At 40.1% G+C, this 22,518-nt stretch overlaps 1 protein-coding gene and 1 long non-coding RNA gene across 3 annotated transcripts in view; one reads left to right on the top strand and one right to left on the bottom strand.

Moving 5' to 3' along the window:
* Window positions 1–22,518, top strand: part of LOC109387828 (uncharacterized) — a 90,112-nt gene that overhangs the window by 42,442 nt on the left and 25,152 nt on the right. The window contains exon 3 of the long non-coding RNA XR_002125098.1: window positions 17,213–17,350. This is a non-coding gene — a long non-coding RNA (uncharacterized LOC109387828). The remainder of the gene's footprint in view (window positions 1–17,212; window positions 17,351–22,518) is intronic.
* ZBTB10 (zinc finger and BTB domain containing 10) overlaps window positions 1–22,518 on the bottom strand; it is a 30,214-nt gene that overhangs the window by 6,421 nt on the left and 1,275 nt on the right. The window contains exons 1-3 of one of the 2 annotated variants that reach the window (XM_019651942.1): window positions 21,535–22,508; window positions 14,340–15,219; window positions 1,551–1,649 (exon numbers count right to left, since the gene is read on the bottom strand). In XM_019651942.1, the coding sequence (XP_019507487.1) occupies window positions 1,551–1,649; window positions 14,340–15,219; window positions 21,535–22,464 (1,909 nt within the window). In that variant the 5' untranslated portion in view covers window positions 22,465–22,508. Of the gene's footprint in view, window positions 1–1,550; window positions 1,650–14,339; window positions 15,220–21,534; window positions 22,509–22,518 lie in introns of those variants that run through there. The other variant, XM_019651944.1, reaches the window with a different exon arrangement.

Here is a 22,518-nt window from a genome sequence, read left to right as displayed (position 1 = left end):
TGTATTCAGAAGCCTGACAGCTTGCTCTAAGGCAGCGGTTCTCAACCTTCCTAATGCCGTGACCCCTTAATACAGTTCCTCATGTTGTGGTGACCCCCAACCATCAAATTATTTTCGTTGCTACTCCATAACTGTAATTTTGCTACTGTTATGAATCATAATGTAAATATCTTTTTGTTTTCCGATGGTCTTAGGCGACCCCTGTGAGAGGGTCGTTCGACCCCCAGGTTGAGAACTGCTGCCCTAAGGAGTACCCCAGTTGTCCCCCTCCCCATCAATCTGGAAAAGAATTTCAAAGCTACAGAAGTTGAATCAGCGAATATCCATATCCCTTTATGTATCTTCAACAAATGTTAGTTTTGCCACATGTGCTCTCTATGTACACACATACACACCTTTTAGGTCTATTTGAAAACAACCTGCATACTCATCAGCCCACCCCTAAATGCAATGTGTATCTTCTAGAACTTTCTCCTAAGTAACCACAGCACCCTTATCACATCCAAGAATTTAAAATTTTTCAAAGCGCATCATTTAACCCATATGAAGAACATTCAGTTTTCCCACCGTTCCCCAATGCCCCTCTACTCATTGTCTAGACCCATGATGCAGTCAGGATTACGATGCTTTCAGCTGGCCTCCAATCTATGGTTCCTGTGCTTGTTTTTCATGGCGTTAACATTTTAACCTGGACTAGCCGGATTTGTGTAGGTTTCGGTGAAGATTTTGGCAAGAATACCATGTAGGTGACACTGTGTGTCCGGAGGCATGTGATTTCAGGTTCTTTTACTACTCATACTAAGCTTAATCACTTGGTTATGGGAATGTTCATCAGACCTCTTCATGGCACAGCTATCTTTTCCCCTCTAATTGGGAGTAACCTATGAATAGACCATTACAACACCCCTTCGCTCGGTCATCATGGAAGGAGCCCATCAACAGTGGCTTAACCATCCATTGATGATCTTGAATTATTTCCGGTGGGGGTTGCAAAATAGGTATTTTTCCAATTCCATCGTTCTTCTATACTTATTAGCTTGGCATTCTTCTGTAAAGAAAGCTTTTCTCTTTCTAATTAACTCATAATGTACTCATGTAATTCTTTAGAATATCCATGGATTCTCTGTCTTTATGTGCAGGATGCTTTCTCCGAAGTGTAGTTGATATAAATATTATTTACAATTAACATTCTCCATAGCCATCAACAATCATACTACTATTTTACATCAAAGCTAATTCAAATATCCTGCTAATTACCATTCTCATTCCATCTATACTAGTAGCAGTAAGCTACAGCTCTGTTAACTTACTTTTGATATTTAAGAGTTTTAAAAACTCCCCCAAACAAGAAACACCTACCCATTTGTATTTACCAAGCTTCCTTAAGTCTATCATAATCACGGCTACCAGACTGAAAAAATTTACATAGGATACTCTTTTTTAAGGGAAAGAAAACTGCAGTAGGTCTTTAACAAACATGTACACGAACACTTTCCACTCTGAAATCCTCTTACATGTATGTCCTCTTGCTCAAATCCTAGGGTACCTACCAGCATCACCTCCATCTTGACCCGTGCTGGCTTCTGCCAATAAACTTGTATTCACATTTCTATCACAATCTGGGCCTGAGAGTAGAGCACCGTCCAGATCTGAAAAGGAGATATAGAGTCAACTGTTAATTACAACCGCAGCATGGCCATCACCCCCTTTGTGGAACCGTTTATTATGCAGAAGACATAGAAAGGTGCCTATCTGCTCAACACTAGGGGGAACGGGAGCAGAAGACATGTTTTCAACCACAAGGGTAAGGACAGCATACAGGATAGGAACGACCTTGAGAGCCAGCTGAACTACAACTCCAGCTCCATCTGTTACTGGCTCTGTGAGCCATGTGTCTGTTTCCTTATATGAACCCACCTATATCACAGATTTGATACAGAAATTTAATTAGTAAATGAAGCCCAGTGTGACAATCATGGTGTCTGGCACCAAAAAGACAGCGATTGCTGCTAGTACTAGGCACACTAGATGCACAACGTATTGTTGTTTCTGTACTGGTTCGGAAGTGGAAACGGTCAACTAAAGCTAGAATAGAAAAGAAAGAAGAGGTTAATCCCTAAGAGTTCATCTTGGCCTATGTAAAGTGTGGGAGGCAGCTTAAAACGAACAAGCACACCAGTGAGACGAACGCTTTTGGTATCAAGCTGCCAGTTTCCTTTGTATCGGCCCATCCTCCCACCCTGTGCCAATGCCCTCATTCAGGCACTGTAGTTTCTCTCCTGGGTTACTCAGTCCGTTACTGAAACGGCTGCTTGGTCTCCTTGCGTCTAAAATACGGTGCTCCCACTTCTACTCATTTCCCAACAACACTGCCTGAGAGATCTTCCTAAAGCATAAATCTTAAGTTGCACCTTTACTTAAAATCTTCAATGGTTAACCACAGCTTGTAGGAGAATCTTCAAACTCCTTCGTTTAGAATCCAAGGTCCTAATATTCAGGTTCCTGCTTATGAATCTAGCATCACTTCCTTGGTATTATTTACTCTCTCAAATGAATTTAACTTCTCTGGAGACAGTTTTAAAATGCCCCTTTTACTAAAAGGACAATCTTTCCTCTACCTCCCATTCAAGACTCACCTTTGGTATCACCATCCTGTACTGCTCTGGCTTCCCAACACTCAAGGTGAAGACAAAAAACAAAACCCTCCTATAAGCAGGTATTTATAAAAAAAAATGTATGGTGGGCAAATACACTGCGGTATAGTCATACAATGGACTGCTACCAAGCAGTGCTTCCTTCCAGCATCTAGTTATAAACCCCAAATCACCAACAGGTGTGGTCCTCACTAAGAGGCCAGTAGGATTGCGTAATCACTTAGTGACCAAGAGGAAGGGTATACAATGATCTCAGGCACAAACTGTCAGATAGAGCCCTGCAGGCTTTAGTAAAGAATTTGGCCCCCCCCCCCCCCCCCGAAGGGCAGTAAAAGGACTTTAAACAGGGCATTAATCTCCTTTGCCTTTTAAAAACCTATTCCTGGTGTTATATGAATTAACGGAGGGCATGAGGAGATGTAGGGAGACCAGTTAGAAAGCTACTTCAGGTGAGAACTGATGGTGGCTTGACTTGGCTGAATGGCAGTGGCAAATGGAGAAAAGTGGGTGAATGGAAGAGAGTTTGTGGGCACGGTGACAGACTGGATACTGGGGTATGAGGGAGGGTATGGGGGAAGTTTCCAGCCTATTATTAATAACAGCCAGGAAACCCAAGCAGAGGACCAGCTGTGGAGGGAGTAGGTTTGGGAAGTTTAGTTATGAACATACTGAGTCGGACATACCTAAGAAAGGTTTACTGATATGTTTGGGGTGTGATGGGTGTAGGAGGTAAACTCTAGGTACTTCTGCTCCATTAGTCCTTCAACCAGCAGCACAGTGTCACCGGGAATGTGCTAGAAATGCATGTGAACTTCCAGGCCCCGTCCCAGACCTACTCAGTCAGATACTTTGGAGGTGGCGCCCAGTGATCTGTACTTAATAAGCCCTTTAGGTGAGTCTGATGTTTACTAAAGGTTGAGAGCTGTTTTATTATAAAAATGGGGAAAATACCAGGCAAAGAGTTACTAAGTGAAAAGTGCTTAGCTCTTTGCCTGGTATACAGCGAACACTCCAAATTTTATCTATTATTTTTTTCATTTAAGCTTCCAAGTGGAGAAATTTAGTACCAAAGACTATAGATCTGGTGCTTGAATAGGTGGTAAAAATGAGTTGTTAGAATATACATGGTAAATAAAGCCGCGGGAGTAAACAGATGAGACCATGAAGAAAAGACTATGACCAATATATAGCGAGATTCCTAGTATTTAATAAGCTACAAAAGGATATAATAAGACTTAAGGAGGGCCGGCCGAATGGCTCAGTTGGTTAAGAGCTCGCTCAAGAGTTTGACCTCTGAGCAACAGCGGTTTGAGTCCCTGCCTGAGCTGAGCAGCCGCTGAGCTGGATGGCTCAGCTAAAAAACAAACAAACTAAAAACCAAACGAACAAACAAAAAAAGACTTAAGGAAAAGAATATTTCAAGAAGTAGTCCACTGGGACAACGCTGTCGAGAATTCAAGATGAGGACTGGATTCCTGACTGTCATTCCGCTCAGCTGCGCACCTAGGAGGTCCCTGGTGATCTCAGTGACGCTGGTAAGGAGAGTAAGAGTGGCCTGCGTTGTTAACAAAGATGATGAATTATGAGATACAGTACTGGCAGGCTGAGAAACTTGGCTGTAAAAGGGAAGAGTGAGAAATAGAGGAAGAGTTATTTTTGTTTTTTGAAAGGTTCAAGTAATAAACATGTAAATGCTGAAAGGAAGAAGTCACTAAGAAAGGGAGAAGTTAGAGATATTGAAGAAATCCCACAAAGAGAAGAAAGGATCAGTTTGTAAGATTCCTAGGGAGTCTGTCTGGGTAACTTGAGAGCAGAGATGGTGAGTAGAGAGAGAAGTCTGCAGACAGACAATAAATGAAGGACATTGCAGTCTCTGCTTTGGTTTTTTTCTGGATGTAGAATGTGAGCTTACTGCCCCGAGGAATGGGACAAGTCAGGAGGATGAAGGACAAGTTCATGGAAAGAAGGACTTGAGAGAAGGGGGACTGCTTAGGTTTTTTTCCCCAGTATCTATCACCATGCATGACAAATAAAAGGCTTTTCAACAAATGTTAAATGCTCGCTTAAATATTTTGCCCTTTGCAACCTGTTATTATTAGCTTAGTTTAAATTAATAATATCTGATGAATAATTTCTCAGTTTTGTGGTGTGCAATGACACTGAAAATAATTAACTGAAATTCGGTAGCTTTGTTTTCCTGTGAAAAGTTAAATGTATTTCAATAATCAAAAGTAAAATTCAAATCATTAGCCAAACAATATTACTAGGTTTCTCAATCTTTTTTAGAAAGTCATTATTCTAAAGTGTAGTCTGTTCAGAGGGCACTTCTTAAAATTATGCCAAGTGAGTTTGTAAATACAGGGTGTTTCTATTTATGGAACATTCTATAGTGATTTGTTGAAGGCTTTCCTCTACTAGTTCTTAAAACAGACATTTCCTGTCTCTCATCCTATCTTTAAAGTATTAGAACTGAATTTGTGATCTTTAATCTTTCCTGGACACTAAGTACAGAACACCTCGCTTTAAAAGCTTAATAGATGACAAATGTATTCTTCCTGTGTACAATATTTCCTCTCAAAACAATCATACCCATGCTACAGATACTAGATCTGTTTTGAGAGGTACCAACTACTTGGTTCGTGAGCTCTTCCAGGTTGACAATAAGCTTTCATAAACAGCATGCTTAACTCAGAAATCAACACATCACAGCTGTACCGTATCTGAAACCAGCAAATCTACCCAGCAACTGATTTTTAATCAGTGTTGTTGACGTGAGTGGGACAGAAGCCAGGGAGCCAACCATTCACTTGATACAGGAATGAATTTTGCCTCACTTGAAAGCAAAAGCAGTAACTCTTAGTCACCATCTTTTTCTCTTAAATTATAGGATTAAAAAATAAACTCTACCATACTTGTGGCATTCATGACCTTGCTATGGAAATCTTCCATTTGACTTAGCAAAAAGGGCTAAGATCACTCTACAAACAGACCTTTTTGAAGAGCTATTGAAACAGTTTCACAAGATAATAGCGCTCTCTGCAGGTATTGTGTGTGCTGTGTAATACCATTCAAATGATCAGAGCTGATAAGTCATGTATAATTTCTATTTTCACAATAGATGTCTTTCTCCCATAAACAGGTAATAGCAGACCCCACCCCCCTCCCCAAAAGACACAAACCAGGCATGGATTTTATGCATCACGCAGTAGGTCCTTTTGTATATGCTCATTCAAGCTTTACTATAAGAGTACTTATGTAAGTGTAAGAATAAAGAATACCCTTATCCTCAACTTGATGAGGACGCTAAGGGAAGCTAGAGGCAGAGTGCTGCAATGTTTTATTACCTGTATCACACTGCCTCCTGACCTTAGCACCAAACCTGGGGCCTGGCACACAGCAGACCATCACAAAAAAGGTGGTTTGCAGTGCTGGACAGTAAGGTGCAGAAGTCCACCCATCTTCAACTTCCTTTGCTAGGGATACTTTCCTGCCACATGAACAAAAATCACCCTTACCTACACTCCGCTAAACCAGCATTCACTTTATTAACCTCTTTATTTATAAAAGCATCTCCAAAGTCTTATGTGAACCTAGATTTCAACTATCATTGTTCTTTACAGTAATACATTTTTGTCTATCTTTAAAGCAACCGCTTCAGAATTCATTTTTTTAAAATGTTAATTCTCTGATTAACCATGTATTGTACTTTTATAACATGACATCTTGTTCAGGTTGTAAAAACTCTGATTAACAAGCAATGGAAAAAGAATGTTTTAATAAACAGGTATAGATTATTTTCTCTTCTTTCATTGAGATCAATTTTTTTCCCCTTTCAGTGGAGTGTAAATTCAGTTGCCAATTATATAAAGCACCCTTGACAGTTCCTGTAGCAGCCGTGAGGCTCAACAAATAGTTTCTCTTCACCCCCAAACTTGCTGACTCCAAGTGACTACCGTGTCTTAGAAAGGCTGTACTGTTTCTTCTTTATCTCTGCCATGACTGGGTCTGAATAGGTCTCCCCAAGTCCCTCACCGCGCCAATCCATGAATACCCTCCAAATGTTTTTGTGTCAAAGGCAAATAGAATCGGATCTAATCGCTAGTGAAAACCTCTCATTGCCTCCGAGTCTGTAAAATAAAATTCATGATACATCACCACGTCAAAGAGAACCACAATTGGGCCCTAAACCTAGTCACCCAACCTCATCTCCCATCTATTCTGTTAGCCAGGATTCCAACTTCCTGTCACCCTGCAGTCAGTGAAGACCCTCCTCCCCACCCTGGCAAACTCCTACACAAGAGCCAACACCATTACTGTCTTCACTGTAAAGCTGTCCCCAACTCTGCTGACAGTCAGGAAACGCCCCCTGAACCCCCCACACTTCTTACTCTAACATGTATCACACTGCACTGGGTGCCACAGCCAACCCACTATGAACAAGTCCCAGGTAAGGGACTCTTCTCAATCTCGACGTCAATATCATCTGACACGTTGCTTAGTTTCTTGGGGTTTTAAAACAAATTTTTTTATAATCAGATTTCCTCTTATGATGTAGAAAGCTATTTGAGTCCCAGAAAAGTAGTATTTGGTTATAACATAATTTTTCTGGAGAGTAAAGCTTTGAATGAAAATTTAAAACTGTCTGGTCACCCCAGAATATTAAAGCCTTGACAGAAGTGAAAAATTCAGTTTTGTAAACACTCTCAGGGTTTGACACTTAGGGTTTAACGATAACTCAATACCCTCAGCAGGCAGAAATCACAGAAATGCTTTTATAACTGGTCCACACAAGGCTTCTCCAGCACCCAGCTTCAGTCTGGCCACACAGATCCTATTTCCTCAGGGCTTCTAACTTACAGGTAGATCATCAGTCATTATTAGTACAGCCATCTCTTGGGTCAATAAGGCAGACAGGGAAGGAAAGGAACATAGGCAAAGTAAAGGACAAGCGAAAAGATGCCAGAATGTTCTTACTACCATATAGTTGCCCACAATCATCCTCTTAAGATTAAATATTGAAGATTCTTAGGTATTAGTATATTTTACAGCCCATTAACTACTGGTGGACATGTATTTTTTAAAATGAGCATCAGGTCTTCAAGCTACCATTTAATATCCGATTAAAAAAAAGGAAAACTCAGGGCCGGCTGAGGGGCTCAGTTGGTTAAGAGTTGGCTTAAGAGTGTGAGCTCTGAGCAACAGGGCCGCTGGTTCGATTCCCACAGGGACCAGTGACGCTGTGCCCAAGCTGAGCTGTCACTGAGCTGCCAACAGGTGGCAGGATGGCTCAGCTGGTGTAACAAGATTGCCTGTTTGATGGTGGGCTAAGCCTACTCACAACTAAGACTGAGCTCGGCACCTTGAGCTGAGCTGCCGCCCTGATGGCTCAGTGGATAGAGCGTGCGCTCTTCACAACAAGGCTGCTGGTTCGACTCCCGCATGGGATGGTGGCTACGCCCACCCGCAACTAAGATTGAACTTGGCACCTTGAGCTTAGAGGCCACGAGCTGCCGACAGGAAGCCAGATGGCGACTGGCGCCCTCTACAATGAAGACTGAAGAACAACAACTTGGCTGGTCCCCTCCCCCAATTACCCAATAAAATCTTTAAAAAAAAAAGAAAAAGAAAAACTCGAAAAATGACTTAGTATTATTATCACTTGTAGCTCATCCTTTATAACATATGCAACCAAAAGGATGCCTGAAAGATAGAGCAAAACACCTGGAATCTTCTAAGGTAAAAAATCCCCCAGGATCCAGGCCCATAATCTGTTTTCTGAAACACTTGGGTTAGTAAGACATAAAATGCAGAAATTTTCAAATTTAAAAAAGTAATAACTACGACACTCCTATGGGGCCTAGAGTAGCATTCTGTAAACAAAACAGTATTTCTGCACCAAAACATATTCACATTTAAAGAAGAATATAAATAGCTGATTTTGCTGTTGAGTATCAGGTTTTGTTACCAAAATGATTAAGAAAAAGCTTTGGGTAGTTTTTACAGCTTTACAACTTTCCAGGTTTCAGAATTGTAGCATTTTCCTCCTTTCCATCCCATTGGAGCCATTATGTAGGATACACTCAGGCTAGTTAAGAGACAGAACTGAGTCCAAAGCCCAACCAAGCTCCATGGTTTTTAAACATATTTTACATAGTTCATACCATGAACGCATATGGCACGGTCAAAATAACAGAAGTCTCAAATCAGATGACCAATCTTCAAAAATGTAAAAATGTATAATAATGAAAAAAATTTGATCATTATGAAAAAAATTTGATTATTTAGAAAGCATTTCAAGATTCTGCAACATACAAAAGTCATGCCAAATATCAATTACCACTCAAAAACATGGTAGATAACTAATTAAAGTGTTTACTGTAATACTGTAATTAGAAGTAATAATTCATTACTTCAAATATGTGCCTCATCAGGATATCATAAAGATATTTAGTTTGAGCATTCTTTTTCAGTTATTTACAAATAGCCAAAAGGCAATTATAAAAATTAAAAATGTAAAGCTCAAACCTGATTTCAACTCTACTTGTAGGAATAAAAACTTACAAATGCTGTAAAGTTGTTTGCCCATCAGAAGTATAGATGAAAGAAAGGAACTTTTAGATTTAATTATATTTTTTGATCAGGTAAAACCACCTTGCATCTGAATATTTATACGGCAATAAGAAAAATTCAATCATCACTACAGAATTATATCAGCTCTTATTAAAGATAAAAATCAATTACATAATCTACTGCTGCATTTACTAGAGAATGCTTTTGAGGAAATTGTCCATTATACTATTTGGTGTCAATGATACAAAACCACACAGGACTTTCTCCATTCAGAATTCAGTACCAGAAAAGCTTGTCATCCTGCAGAACTGGTATGTTTCCTTCTTTTGAAGAACCTGCTTAGACTACATGACATTTTAGAAAAGACCGAACTATAGAGCCATAAAAAGACCAGTAGCTGTCAGGAGACGTAGGACACAGAGGGAGGGAAGGAACGATGACTAGATGGAACACGGCGGACTTTTAGCACAGTGAAATTATTCTTTATGATACTGTCATAGCAGAAACATGACGTTATGCATTTGTCAAAACCCAGACCTGCGCAACACAAAGGGTGAACCTTAATAATTTATCAATATTGGTTCATTAAATGTACCACACTAATAAAAGATATTAAGGAAAACTGAGGTGGGGGAGGTACAAACAACAAAATTAAATTTTTTTTTAAGTTTGTTTAAAAAAATAGGGAGAACTGGATGTAGAAGAGGGAGACATGTAGGAATTTTGCCCAATTTTTCTGTAAATCTATAACTATTTTTAAAAAATATATAATTAATAAAAAAGAAGCTGCTTACCTTTTACTGCACTTTGATTTTTATTATTGAGTTTCACAGGTATTTTGGGGTTTTTTTTACAAATGGAAAACAAGACTCTCCATCACCAAAAAGAGTAGGGCTTGCTTTTTTAAGGTGCTCTGGAACCCACAGTATCTCCAAGGTACACCTGTATCTTAGAGCCAATTAAAAGCTTAATCAGGGCACCCATGTTAACATCCTTGACTAGCATAATGAACTTAATTTTATTTGCTTTGCTAATTTGTTTCTTGTTGGTCATTTCAAAAATCTTTATTCAAAATGAGGTATATATACGTACATTTTATGTAAAGTATAAAGTACTTTTGTTTACATGGGTACAGCTTGCTAGTGTGACTAGATAAATATAAAATCTAGATTCAGAAAACCATGTTCCATGAGCCCAGAGCATCAAAAGACCAAAAATGGGATTCACATCTGATTTGTGCTGATTAAAATGGACAACATATAAATATACTTTGAAAAAAATTAGACATAAATTATTCCTATAGTTTGATTTCTAGTCTTACATTTATCTACTTTGTTTTCTGGTTGTAAATCAGCAAGACAAGGATTTGAAATTTTTACATTATCAGAGCAACTGATACCTTTTTTCCTATTTTATTACCCAGAGTTCAGTTTTTCCTGATGGTTTTAATTATCCTATAAACCCCAATAAAACAGTAAAAAGGACAGAAATTTCTAACCTTTCTTGAGTTCCACTTGCAATATCCTCATCCATCAAAAATGATTCAAAGCGAATCCCAGTCTAGTGAGTCAAATAACAGGCATGCTAGTTTAAGATTAAATAGCATTTGAATAAAATCCCTATTTGTGGGTAATCTTATCTCAGTATCTTACATTTCTTTAAGGCATGCAAACATCAGCTTCAACATTATGTGGCAAAAAGACAACATTATTTAGAACTGTGGTTTACAAACTGTAGGCTTAAGAATCAGGGAAGTCACAGTTCCTACAAGAGATCCACAAATTCAAGCAATGCTTGGAGACTAAGTGAAAATGCAAGACGGTACCCAGATATTTAGGTATAGAATTTTGAGTTCATTTAAAAGCATTTATTTCACTGACAATTTTCACTATTTCCTCAATAAATGGAAATTAAAGTTTGGTCAATGATGTGGGGTTTATTAAAATGTTTGAAGTTTTAAAAGGGGCTCATTTTTTAAAAGGCTGCGTCTACTAGTTTATTAATTGCAAGGTTTTAATGTGCGACAGTCCTAATAAAACATGAAACCTGCCTCTATTATTTACTAGCTGAATGACCTTGAGAAAGGCCTTAATCTTGATAAACAAGACCCACTGTCACAACTTGCCTGGAGAGTTGTCATCTATTGTCTACCAAAATTTCAAGGTCAAACAGACTAGAAAAATTCATGAGGTAGGAGGTATAGCACTTAGCCTAAAAGGAGACTTGAGGGAACCGTTTTAAATGTCATTTGAAGGGTTATCACGCAGGTTCGAGAGATTAGAGGTTAGGCTCAGATTATATTGGGTTGTCGGAAAAGTGGTGACACATTTTTGCAACGAAAAACATAGAAACAATATGTCATCACTTTTCCGACAACCCAATAGTACTCAAGATGACAGAATTAGGGAGTTAAAGAGAAGTACATTTTGGTTTGATATAAAATAACTTCCTAATAATCAGTCATCCTATACTAAAACAGGCTTCTTTAAAAAAGTATTCTTTCTAAGTATTTAAACAAAAGGTCAAGCTGAAGCTATTACATAAGATCATTATCTAGAATTTGGTAGAAAGTACACTGCACTGGAAAACTGATTTTACATAACCTCAGTAGTCTCCCAACTTGAAGGGGGATTAAGATGACCTGTGATAGTTGCTGTGCTTTTATGGTTGTCATTTAATTTTTATAATAATCCTATCACACCATATTTTAAAGAGGAAGAAACTGAGGGCAAGAGTTAATTTGATTGTAGTCACATAGTAGGTACGTTGAAGATCTCATTTCTAAATCCTGACTCTATTTGGGCTCTTTCCTTGATATCTAAGTGGATCTCAACCTTGGGTCACAGTATAAATAATTACCTGGAGGCTTATAAAAATCCCACACTGGCCACATCCCAGACCAATTAAATTGGAATCCCTTGTGGAGAGACCAAGCATCAGGTTGTGGGCAGCCCCCACGTGACACCAACACCCACTGCTCTACACTAGGGTTACTTTATTGGAACACATCCCCACTCACTTGTGTACATTCTGTCAATGACTGCTTTCAGGCTACAGTGGCCGAGTTAAGTAACTGACCTTCTGACCAGCAAAGCCAAAGATACTTACTACTGTTCGGCCCTTTATAGTAAAAATTTGTCAACCCCTGGCTCTGTATTATATTATGGCCTAACCATAAAAGACCTATTTTCTGCAACTAAATGAAGGTGGATTTAGAAGCACTGAAGTTGTGGACAAAACAGCTGGAATGTAGCACACATCACTGATACGAACCAAATTTGTGAGTTAAGCAATGTTCATCAGATACCAAAGTGATACCTATGACATAGTAGAATATAAGAGAAACTGAAAGCATATTGGTTTACCAAAAATCAATTTATGATAGACCTAGTCCATTGATACAACCTTAGCTAGGGGTGCTTGCTAAGATTATCACTAGTGATGTTATTTTTTAAAAGTATCATGTGGGTCAATATTAGTGCTTTCCTTTTCTCTGAATCACTCCACTTAATGTGGGATTAATTTTAAGAATGGGGCTAGCTCTGATTAGTTTGCTAATCAGCTACTACTTTAAAAATCTGCTAATATTCCTTAAGTTGTGTGTGTACATATATGTATTTTAAATAACACTATAGGGTTCCCAACATGCTATTAAACAGTTAATCCATGCAGTAAAAAAAAAACCAATCTAACTCCAAATTTTGAGAATTGCTTCAAGGTCTTGTACAATACATTACAAATTAAATAAGCCAAACTAAGTGTGGACAACAAGGTGGAAGCTAAAATTGACATTTTTATGTAAAGTTTTCTATTCTTTGGTTTTTAATAAACTTTAGAAACCAAAAAAAAAAAAAAAGCCAAAATAAAGCCCTGCTAAGAAAACCTACCCTTACTACTTTAAAGAACCTGCCTCTAGGGTTTTATTGCTCAAGACTTATCTTGATAAGTATGAGGCAAAAGAGCAGTAAACAGTGTTCAGTGTTCATTATACATGCATGTTGATTTTCCAGTAAGTAAAATTCCTACCAATGAAAACTAAACCAAAACCTAAAGAGTTAGAGGAACCATCTCACAGGATTACTATGGCATTTTGCCCTTTTCCCAAGGGGAAAAGGAAATAAAAACAGTAATTCTTTTTAACAGAAAGTACTCCTCCCCAACTGATCACCATCATGGAAAGTAGCCACTGAGCAGTTCCAGAGCTTTGAGGCAAAACAAGCATTAAATCATATATGCAGGTGGTGGGCAAGTCTGGGGTCTGTATAGGAAAACCTCAGACCCGCTGGACTGCTGCTTCAAACAGAAATCAGTCAGACACAGGCAATTAAAGAAAAGCTTCAGTCTATTTACACTCTTCTCCAAAACCCTCATCTCAGTTTTTTAAAACCCACACTACAAATGAGCAATGCTAAGTTTCGTGTATGTATGTATGTATGTACGTACGTGTGTACACACACACACACACACACACACACACACACACACACACACATTCCTTTGGGGATATACTGAAGAGAAAGGTCTCAGAGGCCTCTCTTAACCATTGCAAATGAGAATGAAAATGAGGTGATAGTGAGACAAACTTAAAATATTCCAGCTTCTGTAACATTTATGGTGAGAACTGTAGCTCGAAACATATTAGAATAATCCCATTACCATGTGCAAAATTCTATAAACAAAAAAAAACCAGTAAAAGATGTCAAAATTAGGTTCAAAAATGTTCTGAAATGACAAACTACATATTACAACTCAAGATTTTTATCTTTTCCAGTACTGGGTGCAGAAAAGGTGAGCAGAGTCCAAAGATCAGAAAAGTTAAAGAACTATACATGCAGTGGAGTCCACATGTCACACAATATAGGCAAATGCCTGATTATTAACACAACCTTTGAGAAACGCACATATTCATACCTAGAGAAAAAAAACTTTAGATACCAAAATATAAGCTTCAGTAACCTTCCCCCATCTCCTATTGTAAGCATTCAAATTTAGTATTACTTAAGTGTATTACTTATATAATGAAAAAAAACTTCAACAAAAGTATACTTCAAAATGAAATCCAACCGGAATTAGAATGAAAAGGGAAATACCTCTGTATGTACATACAGTATTTACCTGGCTCTTCCTTAATGAATGGCAAATCTTCTTCTGGATAGGCAACAGGTGGCTGCATCACTGAGCAATCTTCTAAATTTGTTTCATTATTAGGTGGTATATTATAAATAAATCTCTTTGTAGTTTGGTTTTTCCTCCTTGTTTTGCCCGTTTCTTGAATTCCCTGGGAGCCCATATTATTCCAAATAAACACTTTTGTTTGACCTTGAGATTCATTTTCAGCCAATTCAGGTGAACCATCCTGGACCCAACTGCTGTCATTCATTTGGTAGTTTTCTATTTGGCCCTCGTCGACATCATTTTCAATTTTTACATTACTTGCCAAATTGGTAAGATTCCGTGTTGCCCAAAAACTGGCAATTTTTTGATCCCGTGATGAAGACAGCCCATCTCTATTAACTGGCTTTCTATTATTATAGTCCACAACTACAGACTCTGGAGCTTCGGATTTAATGCTTATATTTAAGGCATCTTTAATGAAATTTCGGCAAGTCTGAACAACTTCACTCATTTGAAGATAGCTGGCCACTGTCATCACTTCAATGGCATTTTGGCTTGTGAGCACCAGGTTACCAGAATACAAGAAGTCCAAGATGACTGAAAAACCTTGAACTGCAGCAATATCTAAATGGGTAGTATTGTTTTGGTTAGGGCTTTCTTTGTTTGAAAAGCAATATAAAGTCTTAAAGAAACGGCTGCCTGCAACCAGGATGTTCTTATGAGCTTTAAAGATTTTTCCGCTCACCACAATGCTGACATCACAAAGAATACCTTTCTTTCTCTGTTCATTTAGTTGTCGAAGAAGTTGATAGCAATAAGAGTTCTCATTTGGCCTACTATTAAAGTCACAGTACCCCTCTTCTGATGGTATTTCTGAATCCTGTAATTGGATGGAAAACATTAATATTAAATTTTATTTTTTAAAGCTCTCAAACCAAGAACAAATATTACCATCATCAATTAACTTTTTAAAAGCACTAATCATATACAGTTGTCCTTCAGAATCCACAGGGATGGGTTCCAGGACCCCTGTAGATAACCAACATCTGCAGATGAAGTCCCTTATAATAAAATGGGGTAGTATCTGCATATCACCTACACACATCCTCCCATCTACTTCACATCATCTCCAGATTACTTATAATGCCTAGTACCATCTAAGTGCTATGTAGATAGTTGTTATACTATATGGTTTAGGGAACAGTAGCAAGAATCTGTACATGTTCAGTACAGACCCCACCATAGTAGGCCTCACCACACAGCGCATGTCAGCTTACACAATGTAACTTTTTTTTCCGAATGTTTTTGATCTGCAGTTGGTTGAATCCGTAGGTATAGAACCTGTGGGCGGATACAGAGAGTGTGCCCACTGTGTACTAATGTTATTGTAGTAAGCATTACGGAGTGTTCACAGTCCCAAACACAGCAGAGAGAAGGAGTGAACAGCTTGGTGCAAGTTGCTGCTATTATGAGAAAAATCAAACACCTCTGATTGAGGATCAGTAGGATTTCATTTACAGAGTAACATGTATCATGTTATTCTTTTGAAATATAAACTAAGGACCTGAATTAAGATTACAATTTAAAAAATCTGGCAGCACATCATGAAGTGTTTGTAAAAGCAGTGAATTATTAGCACCTACACGTCAAAAACTGCTTCAAGTTTACACATCAAGCAGGCCAACACTTTAAGGGGGAGGTGGTTATGTCTAATTGTAGCAGTTCTGTTAGGCTATGGCCACTGTGTTCTGAATTTTCTGGGCCAGTCCCAATTTCTGAAATTCTCTGCCATTATCAGACCAAATGTCCTCATTTTTAAAAATAACTCAGACAAAAGGCTATCCACCAAAATATTTGCCCATTCTAACACAAACTATACAAATCAAGCACAACTACTCAACCACTGTTTTTTCTCATCATTATTGTGTAAGAACAGTAATGTTCCCTAATTTTACAAGCAACACTAGCAATTTCTTTTTCACTCATTAGAGCACTGAGCTGTGTTTTGGTAGCACCTATTAAATATGCCCTTCATAATGAAGGGTTTGCAAGTCAAGAGAGTATGTACTCTCCGAGGGTAGTATTTCTTGAGGATTTGGGTGAAACAGAGCTAAATAAGTACACAGCACTAAAATAAATGGCCAAATATTATTTGCTGAACCAAATAAGAAATTCTTAGTACTAAAGACAAAAAAAACCTCAAAGTGGGTCCCTAAGAGCTCAAGTCGTGGGTCTCCTTGGTTCCTTCTTTAATATTCTATTATAACATGAGATATCACTGATAAGTAAAAATATACTGATGAAAAGGTTTAAATATTTCCAGAAATGGTCTTTTCAGATGTTGGAAAACTTTTTCTATTCCCCTTCCCAGAAAGGAAAACACAACTTAGCCCAGACATTAGTCTGGACTAAGGAAATGGACAGACTTGAAAAAAAATCAGACAATCTGTCACACCAGAGAATCTATAAAAATGAAAAGCCTTCAAGTTTTTTATTTGTGAAGATGCCCATAAGTAAAATTGTAATTTTAGATCTGGAAGAGACCTTAGAATTCTTTTCCATTTAGTTAAAATCCTCATAACATAATTCAAATTTATCTCCAGAGAGGCTAAAAAATAGTAAATATATCACTTACAGAGGAAAAAACTGCTAAAAGCTTGAAAAATCCTGTCTTTACTCATTTATTTAGTAAGTATTAAGTGAATACCTACTTTAGACAGGCTCTACACCAGGACCCAAAATGAGTAAGTATAGTTTCCATTTGAAGTTATCACTAGTGGGCAGGACTCTTAAGGTACTGAATGTAACAAGGGTGTTATGACAGCAGACAAGAAGTGTATCGAATCCGTGTTTTTTATTTTATTTTTTTCCAGAGTGGGGAATGCTTTTTTGGAGGAAAGATCTGATCAGAGCCTTAAAGGATGCAAGAGTGCACATTCTAAGAAAATGAGATAGAGAAAAAGAACCCAGATGGTCTGCAGTATCCTCACAATTGCAGAAAGAACTTCAAGGTGAGTAAAAAAAAAAAAAAGCCCAAGATATGCAAATATGCACTTATGAACATTTCGAGGTAGTGTCTATAGCTTTTATCAGATTATCAAAGGAGATTGGAATCCCCGACAAGATAAGAACTACTGCTATAGGTGCCTTACAGAGCTTTAGAGGCAGAGATCTGATTGGATTAGCAGACAGAAGAGATGACTGGCAGCAAAGTGGAGGATTAATACTGGGGGATGAAGACTGGGGATACTGTGGAGGGGAAGCTAGGAAGCTACTGTTAATAGTGCAACATACTTGCAAGAAACAAGAACCTTAAGTAGGGAAGACATAATGTTAATGGGAAGAGGTGGGGAGGCAGAGTCTGAAAAAATATTTGGAAGGTAAAAATCAGAGCTTGTGTGATTAACTAGATTATGGGGGCAGGGAGAAAAGAATCATAGGGTCTTCAGCATTCTATTATAACTTGGGGGGGCTAGATAATGCCACCAGCTCAGAGAAATCTAGACCGCCACCTAGTCTTACCCTTTCTGAGTTGGAGAGATGTGGCAGACAGTGAACTCATCTGTAGCCAATCCATAAATGATAAGAAAATGCTATTTTGCTAAAAATCAACACGTAATTAGTATTTACCTCCCTACCCAGAATTAATAGCCCTTTCAAGAAATGATTGCAGACCAAATAAAGTGAATGTCAGAACCTATATATTATTCTACAAAATGGTTATTTAATGGGCCATACATAGGCTTATCTTTAATATTTCTCCTTCTTATTGAAAGGTTTTCAGACTTTCTTCCTAAATTGTGAAAACCAACAAGCTTTTGAGCCTTATTTTTGCCAAATGCAAAGAAAGCTGGTAAACCTGTTTCACCTTTGCTTTAGTTGCTGACGTCAACATATTCCAATTAGTAATTTCAATCAGATCATCGATCTGAATTCAGTATTTACCTTCTGGAAAGGTTAACTAAATTTATAACAATAATATATCGGAGTGCATGTTTTAGGGTTAGTAAACTGCCAAGAGTTGACAGAATGTGTGATTTAGGCTATGACTAGTTCACAGGTGTGTAGAAAGTGATCTGAACCAAGATACAGTGGTAATCACTGTTATTAAAGCAATTTTAAAGTACTCTAGGCCAAATGGTCAAATCCTGTATGATCTAATTATTAAACTTGATTCTAGGAAGATATAGTCAGTTGTTACTCAAAATAAAAACTGTATGCTGTCCCTACATCTTATACTCACACATCCTTATAAAGAATACAGGGATCTCTTTGAAATAGAAGTTTCAGAACAGATTCTAACAGCTTATTTACAATCTCTCATTAGCCGTCCTTAACCAGCAACATCTAATGTAATTAACAAAAGGATATCAAACTTTTTAAGAGGGTGCTCTGATGTTTTGGTCATCACCACAGAATTAATGAAAGGGGACTTTTCTTACAGAAAGCATAAGAAAGAAGAGTAACCCTTAGTGACATACAAAGATTTGGCCAAACTCCTCTCTCAAACTGAATTCTTGCCTGAAGAACTCCAGAACTCTCATTTCAGTATTTTTAAGACAGGAGAAAGCTAATAAGATACTTTTTATGAAGCCGAGAACAACTGCATGTATGATGAGAAAGTCTCATGCTGTTCAAAGAACTAGATGGCCAACATCTCTGAAAGGTATGAAAAGGAGAACTGGTTTGCTCTCTAGAATCAAGAGTGATTCCACGAGATAAAAGTGGTTTCAAAACTGACAAAATTGGTAACCCTGAGACATGAGGTAGCAGGTCACAAAAAACATCTTGTTCTACTTATCTGAAAAGAAAATAAGAACGATGATAAAAACAATAGTTACCACTTACTAAGTGATTATGTGCTGGCATATATACTTTACATACATGAGGAAACTATAAGTTTTAACTTCATTTGCCTGCCAAGCAAGTAGAGGGTTAGGAGGCAGGTCCCCCCAACCTTAAGCCCAGGAATGCTTACAACTGTGTTATACTGCCTCCTACAGGTACTGAAAGACTCCAGGACAATTGGGGAAAAGTGACTGAACCCTGCCCACAGGAATAAGCCAGTTCTTGAACCTGTCACTCACATTAACAAAGCAATGTAGGTGGTACCTGGGGTCAAGGTACACACAATAGCAAAATAACACCCCCAACTAAGGTTAGCTAGAATTAAAACAGAAATGATTAGTATCAATTCAGAGTGGAAACATCCAAAAATCCAATCAAGGAACCCACTACATATAGCCTTACAAATGAAATTGTATTATCCTCAATCTAATGAAAGAATGTCCTAAGAGAAAGATGGGCTGCAGATTATATCTATAAAAATGGAGTTTCAAGGGGGCAAAGGGGAGGGAAGGGATAATTCAGAGTTCAAGTTTATTAAAGGTTTTACCTAGGAAGAATTCCTTGATCCAGATACATGCCTGAGGGGAAGTTTACACTGTACTAAGTCTGTCATAAGGTTATCCAACTAATTCCCCTTCCTCTGATTTCAGGTTCACTAAGCAGCTAATTATAATTTGCATTCTCATTCAGATTTGCCTACAGGGAGAGACTATGCTGATAAGAGGAGTAACTGGTCCACTGTATATTAAGAAAAGTCATTCTAATTGTCCTTTTTAAATTTTCTAAATAACCAACCTACCATTACTTCCCAAAGCACACTTTCATTTTCCCAAGTCCCTGACCTCCACCATCTGACTAAATAACTTCAGATACATTACTTAACCCTTTAAAGCCTGACTCCTCTTCTGTAAAATGAGAATGAAATAATTACTTTGCAGAGTAAGGTAAGTGTGTGTTTGGCATACGAAAGACAAGGAAATGTCAGTGCTATTTCATTCCACTGTCCAAGCTCACAAAACTAGTAATTGCAGAAAGCCGAGATCTGAACCCAGATTTACTCGCAAACCCATTCTTTTTCCATTACAGCATTCCTTGTAGGCTCTAGTCTCGGTGGTCACCAAAGACTCTTAAAAGAGTCAGGACAATTTACTTAACCTTTCTGGGCCTTCTATCTTTAAGTGACCTTCCTTCTAGGGCTTCGGCAACTAAAATTTGTGCACAAACTGTTGCCATTGTCCACAGGGAAAAACAAACCTATGCTCTGAAGTTCAAGCCTCAACTTCTGAGAAACTTCTGAGCGATGGGGTTACTGGGCGGTGCCTAGTGAAGCTCAGAAGAAGTGTTCGGAACAGCGAGACCACGCCAATGAGCGCGGGGCGGGCTAATACCCGAAAGCTGGCTTTCTAAACCAGTGATTGGCTAGCGACACGAAAGAATGAATTCCATCCTCCACCACAGGTTGTTTTAAAGGAGAACCGATCAACACATCTGTTTGGCTTGAAAAGGGATGATGAAAATGGTAGACTTATCTCTCTGTCTCTCTCTTGTGGAAACATTAAAACAAGAACTGAAGTACAGCTTACTTGTTTTGTAACTAAAGACTTATGATTTCAAGGAGTTTGGTAAGTATGTTCTCCACCAGTCCAAAGGAACTTTCTGAAAAGTGGGGATTATCTAAAAATCTCAGCACAGACATCTGGGTAAAAGGAAACGAGTTAAGCTACAATAATCTATGCAAAGCATGCCTTCGGTAAGACTAGTCAAGAAGTTTAAATGGAGATGAAATTCTTCACCAGAGAAGAGTGTTAAGCAAACAGCTTCCACCATATTTACATACTGCTCTCCTATTCACAGTATCCTGACCTGATATAAAGAATTTTCTCTGCTGGATGTTTTCCCGAAAGGGGTAGCGTCAAAGGTTAAGGAAATTGTTTAATTCATTCTTCAAAGAGTTGCCAGACTTGACTTCTACCAGCATGCTGAAAGACTAGGAGCATAAGGCAGCTTTTCGAAAATCACAGCTAGTAACATTTTTGACCGCCAAGTTAACCTTTTAGGGTTAAAACCCTTCCACCTCGCTTTACTAAACTTTCTTTCGGATTCAATCGAATGGGCAAAGAAATCTGAATCATTTATAAGAAAAATCAGACGAGCAAACTGTCATTCGCTGCCCCTCCTCCCAACGCACCCAACTTCTGGAAACTTGTCCCGAGCTTCCTGACCTCCCACGCGGGAACTGCCCGCGCCTCTCCCAGCGGGAACGAAGCCTCCCCCGCGGGCAGCGGCTCTCGGAGCCGACACGCCTCCCCCCGAGGGGCTGAGACCGCGGGCGCAGGGTGGGCCGTACCTGGGCGCCGGCTTCGTGGAGCTTGTGCTCCGTGGAGACGTGGTGCCGCAGGAGGAGGGTTTTCTTGTAGTTGCGGGTCCCCCGCGAGAGCTCGTCGTGCCCCGCCGGAGGCAGGTCCCCGCCGCCCGCGTCCTCGGGGGGCTTGTGGCACCAGCCGCAGGACATGAGCCCGGTGTCCTTGGAGTACCGCAGCCAGGGGAAGTCCTTGAGCCAGGCCGTCTGGAAGGAGCACTGGAGCTTCTGCAGCAGCGACTTGGGCCGCGCGAGCGCGAAGGGCTGGGCCGCCTCGCCCTCCGCGTCGTCCCCGCCATCGCCGCCCGACCGCCGGCCGCTGCCGCAGCTGCCGCCTTCCGCCCCGCTGCCGTCGCCCGGGCTCGCCCCCTCCTCCTCGTCCTCGGTGCTGTCGCTCAGGGACGCGCCGTCCGGCATCAGCTCCTTGCCCTCCAGCGCGTCCAGCTCCGGCTCCGCGGCCGCCGGCCCGCGCCCATTGAAGTGCCTCGGGGGCCACGCCGGGGCGTCGGGCCGGCCGCGGCTGCTGCCATTGTTGCCGAGACCCCCGCCGCCGCCGCCGCCGCGGAAGGCCAGAGTCCGACGGTTCCTCTCGGCTAGCAGGGGGCCCCCCACGCCGCCGCCGCCGCCGCCGCCCAGCGAGGCGGGGCCGCCCGCGTCCTGGGGGAGCAGCGATTCCTTGGCTTCCTCGGCGGCGGCCTCCGGGTCCTGGGGCTCCAGGCCCTCCGACTCCACTTCCTCGTCGGCCCCCCGCCCGTTGAGCTGCTGGGGCGCCGGCGGCGGGGGCTGTCGCGGCGGGGGCGGCTGGGGCCAAGCCGAGGCCTCCCCGCCGGCGTTATTGTTCGCGGAGCCGCCGCCGGCGGTGGCCAGCCCGCCTCCTCGGAACGCCAGCGTCCTGCGGTTCATCTCACTGAACGACATGGCGCGCGCCGCCGCCCGCCGCCCCGGCTCGCGCCCGCCTCGGGCCGCGTCCCG

The sequence above is a fragment of the Hipposideros armiger genome, unplaced genomic scaffold, assembly GCF_001890085.2.
Source record: "Hipposideros armiger isolate ML-2016 unplaced genomic scaffold, ASM189008v1 scaffold_170, whole genome shotgun sequence".
NCBI classification, from domain to species: domain Eukaryota; kingdom Metazoa; phylum Chordata; class Mammalia; order Chiroptera; family Hipposideridae; genus Hipposideros; species Hipposideros armiger.
Note: the sequence above shows the minus strand (reverse complement) of the source record. Positions and strands in the feature narration are given on the sequence as shown.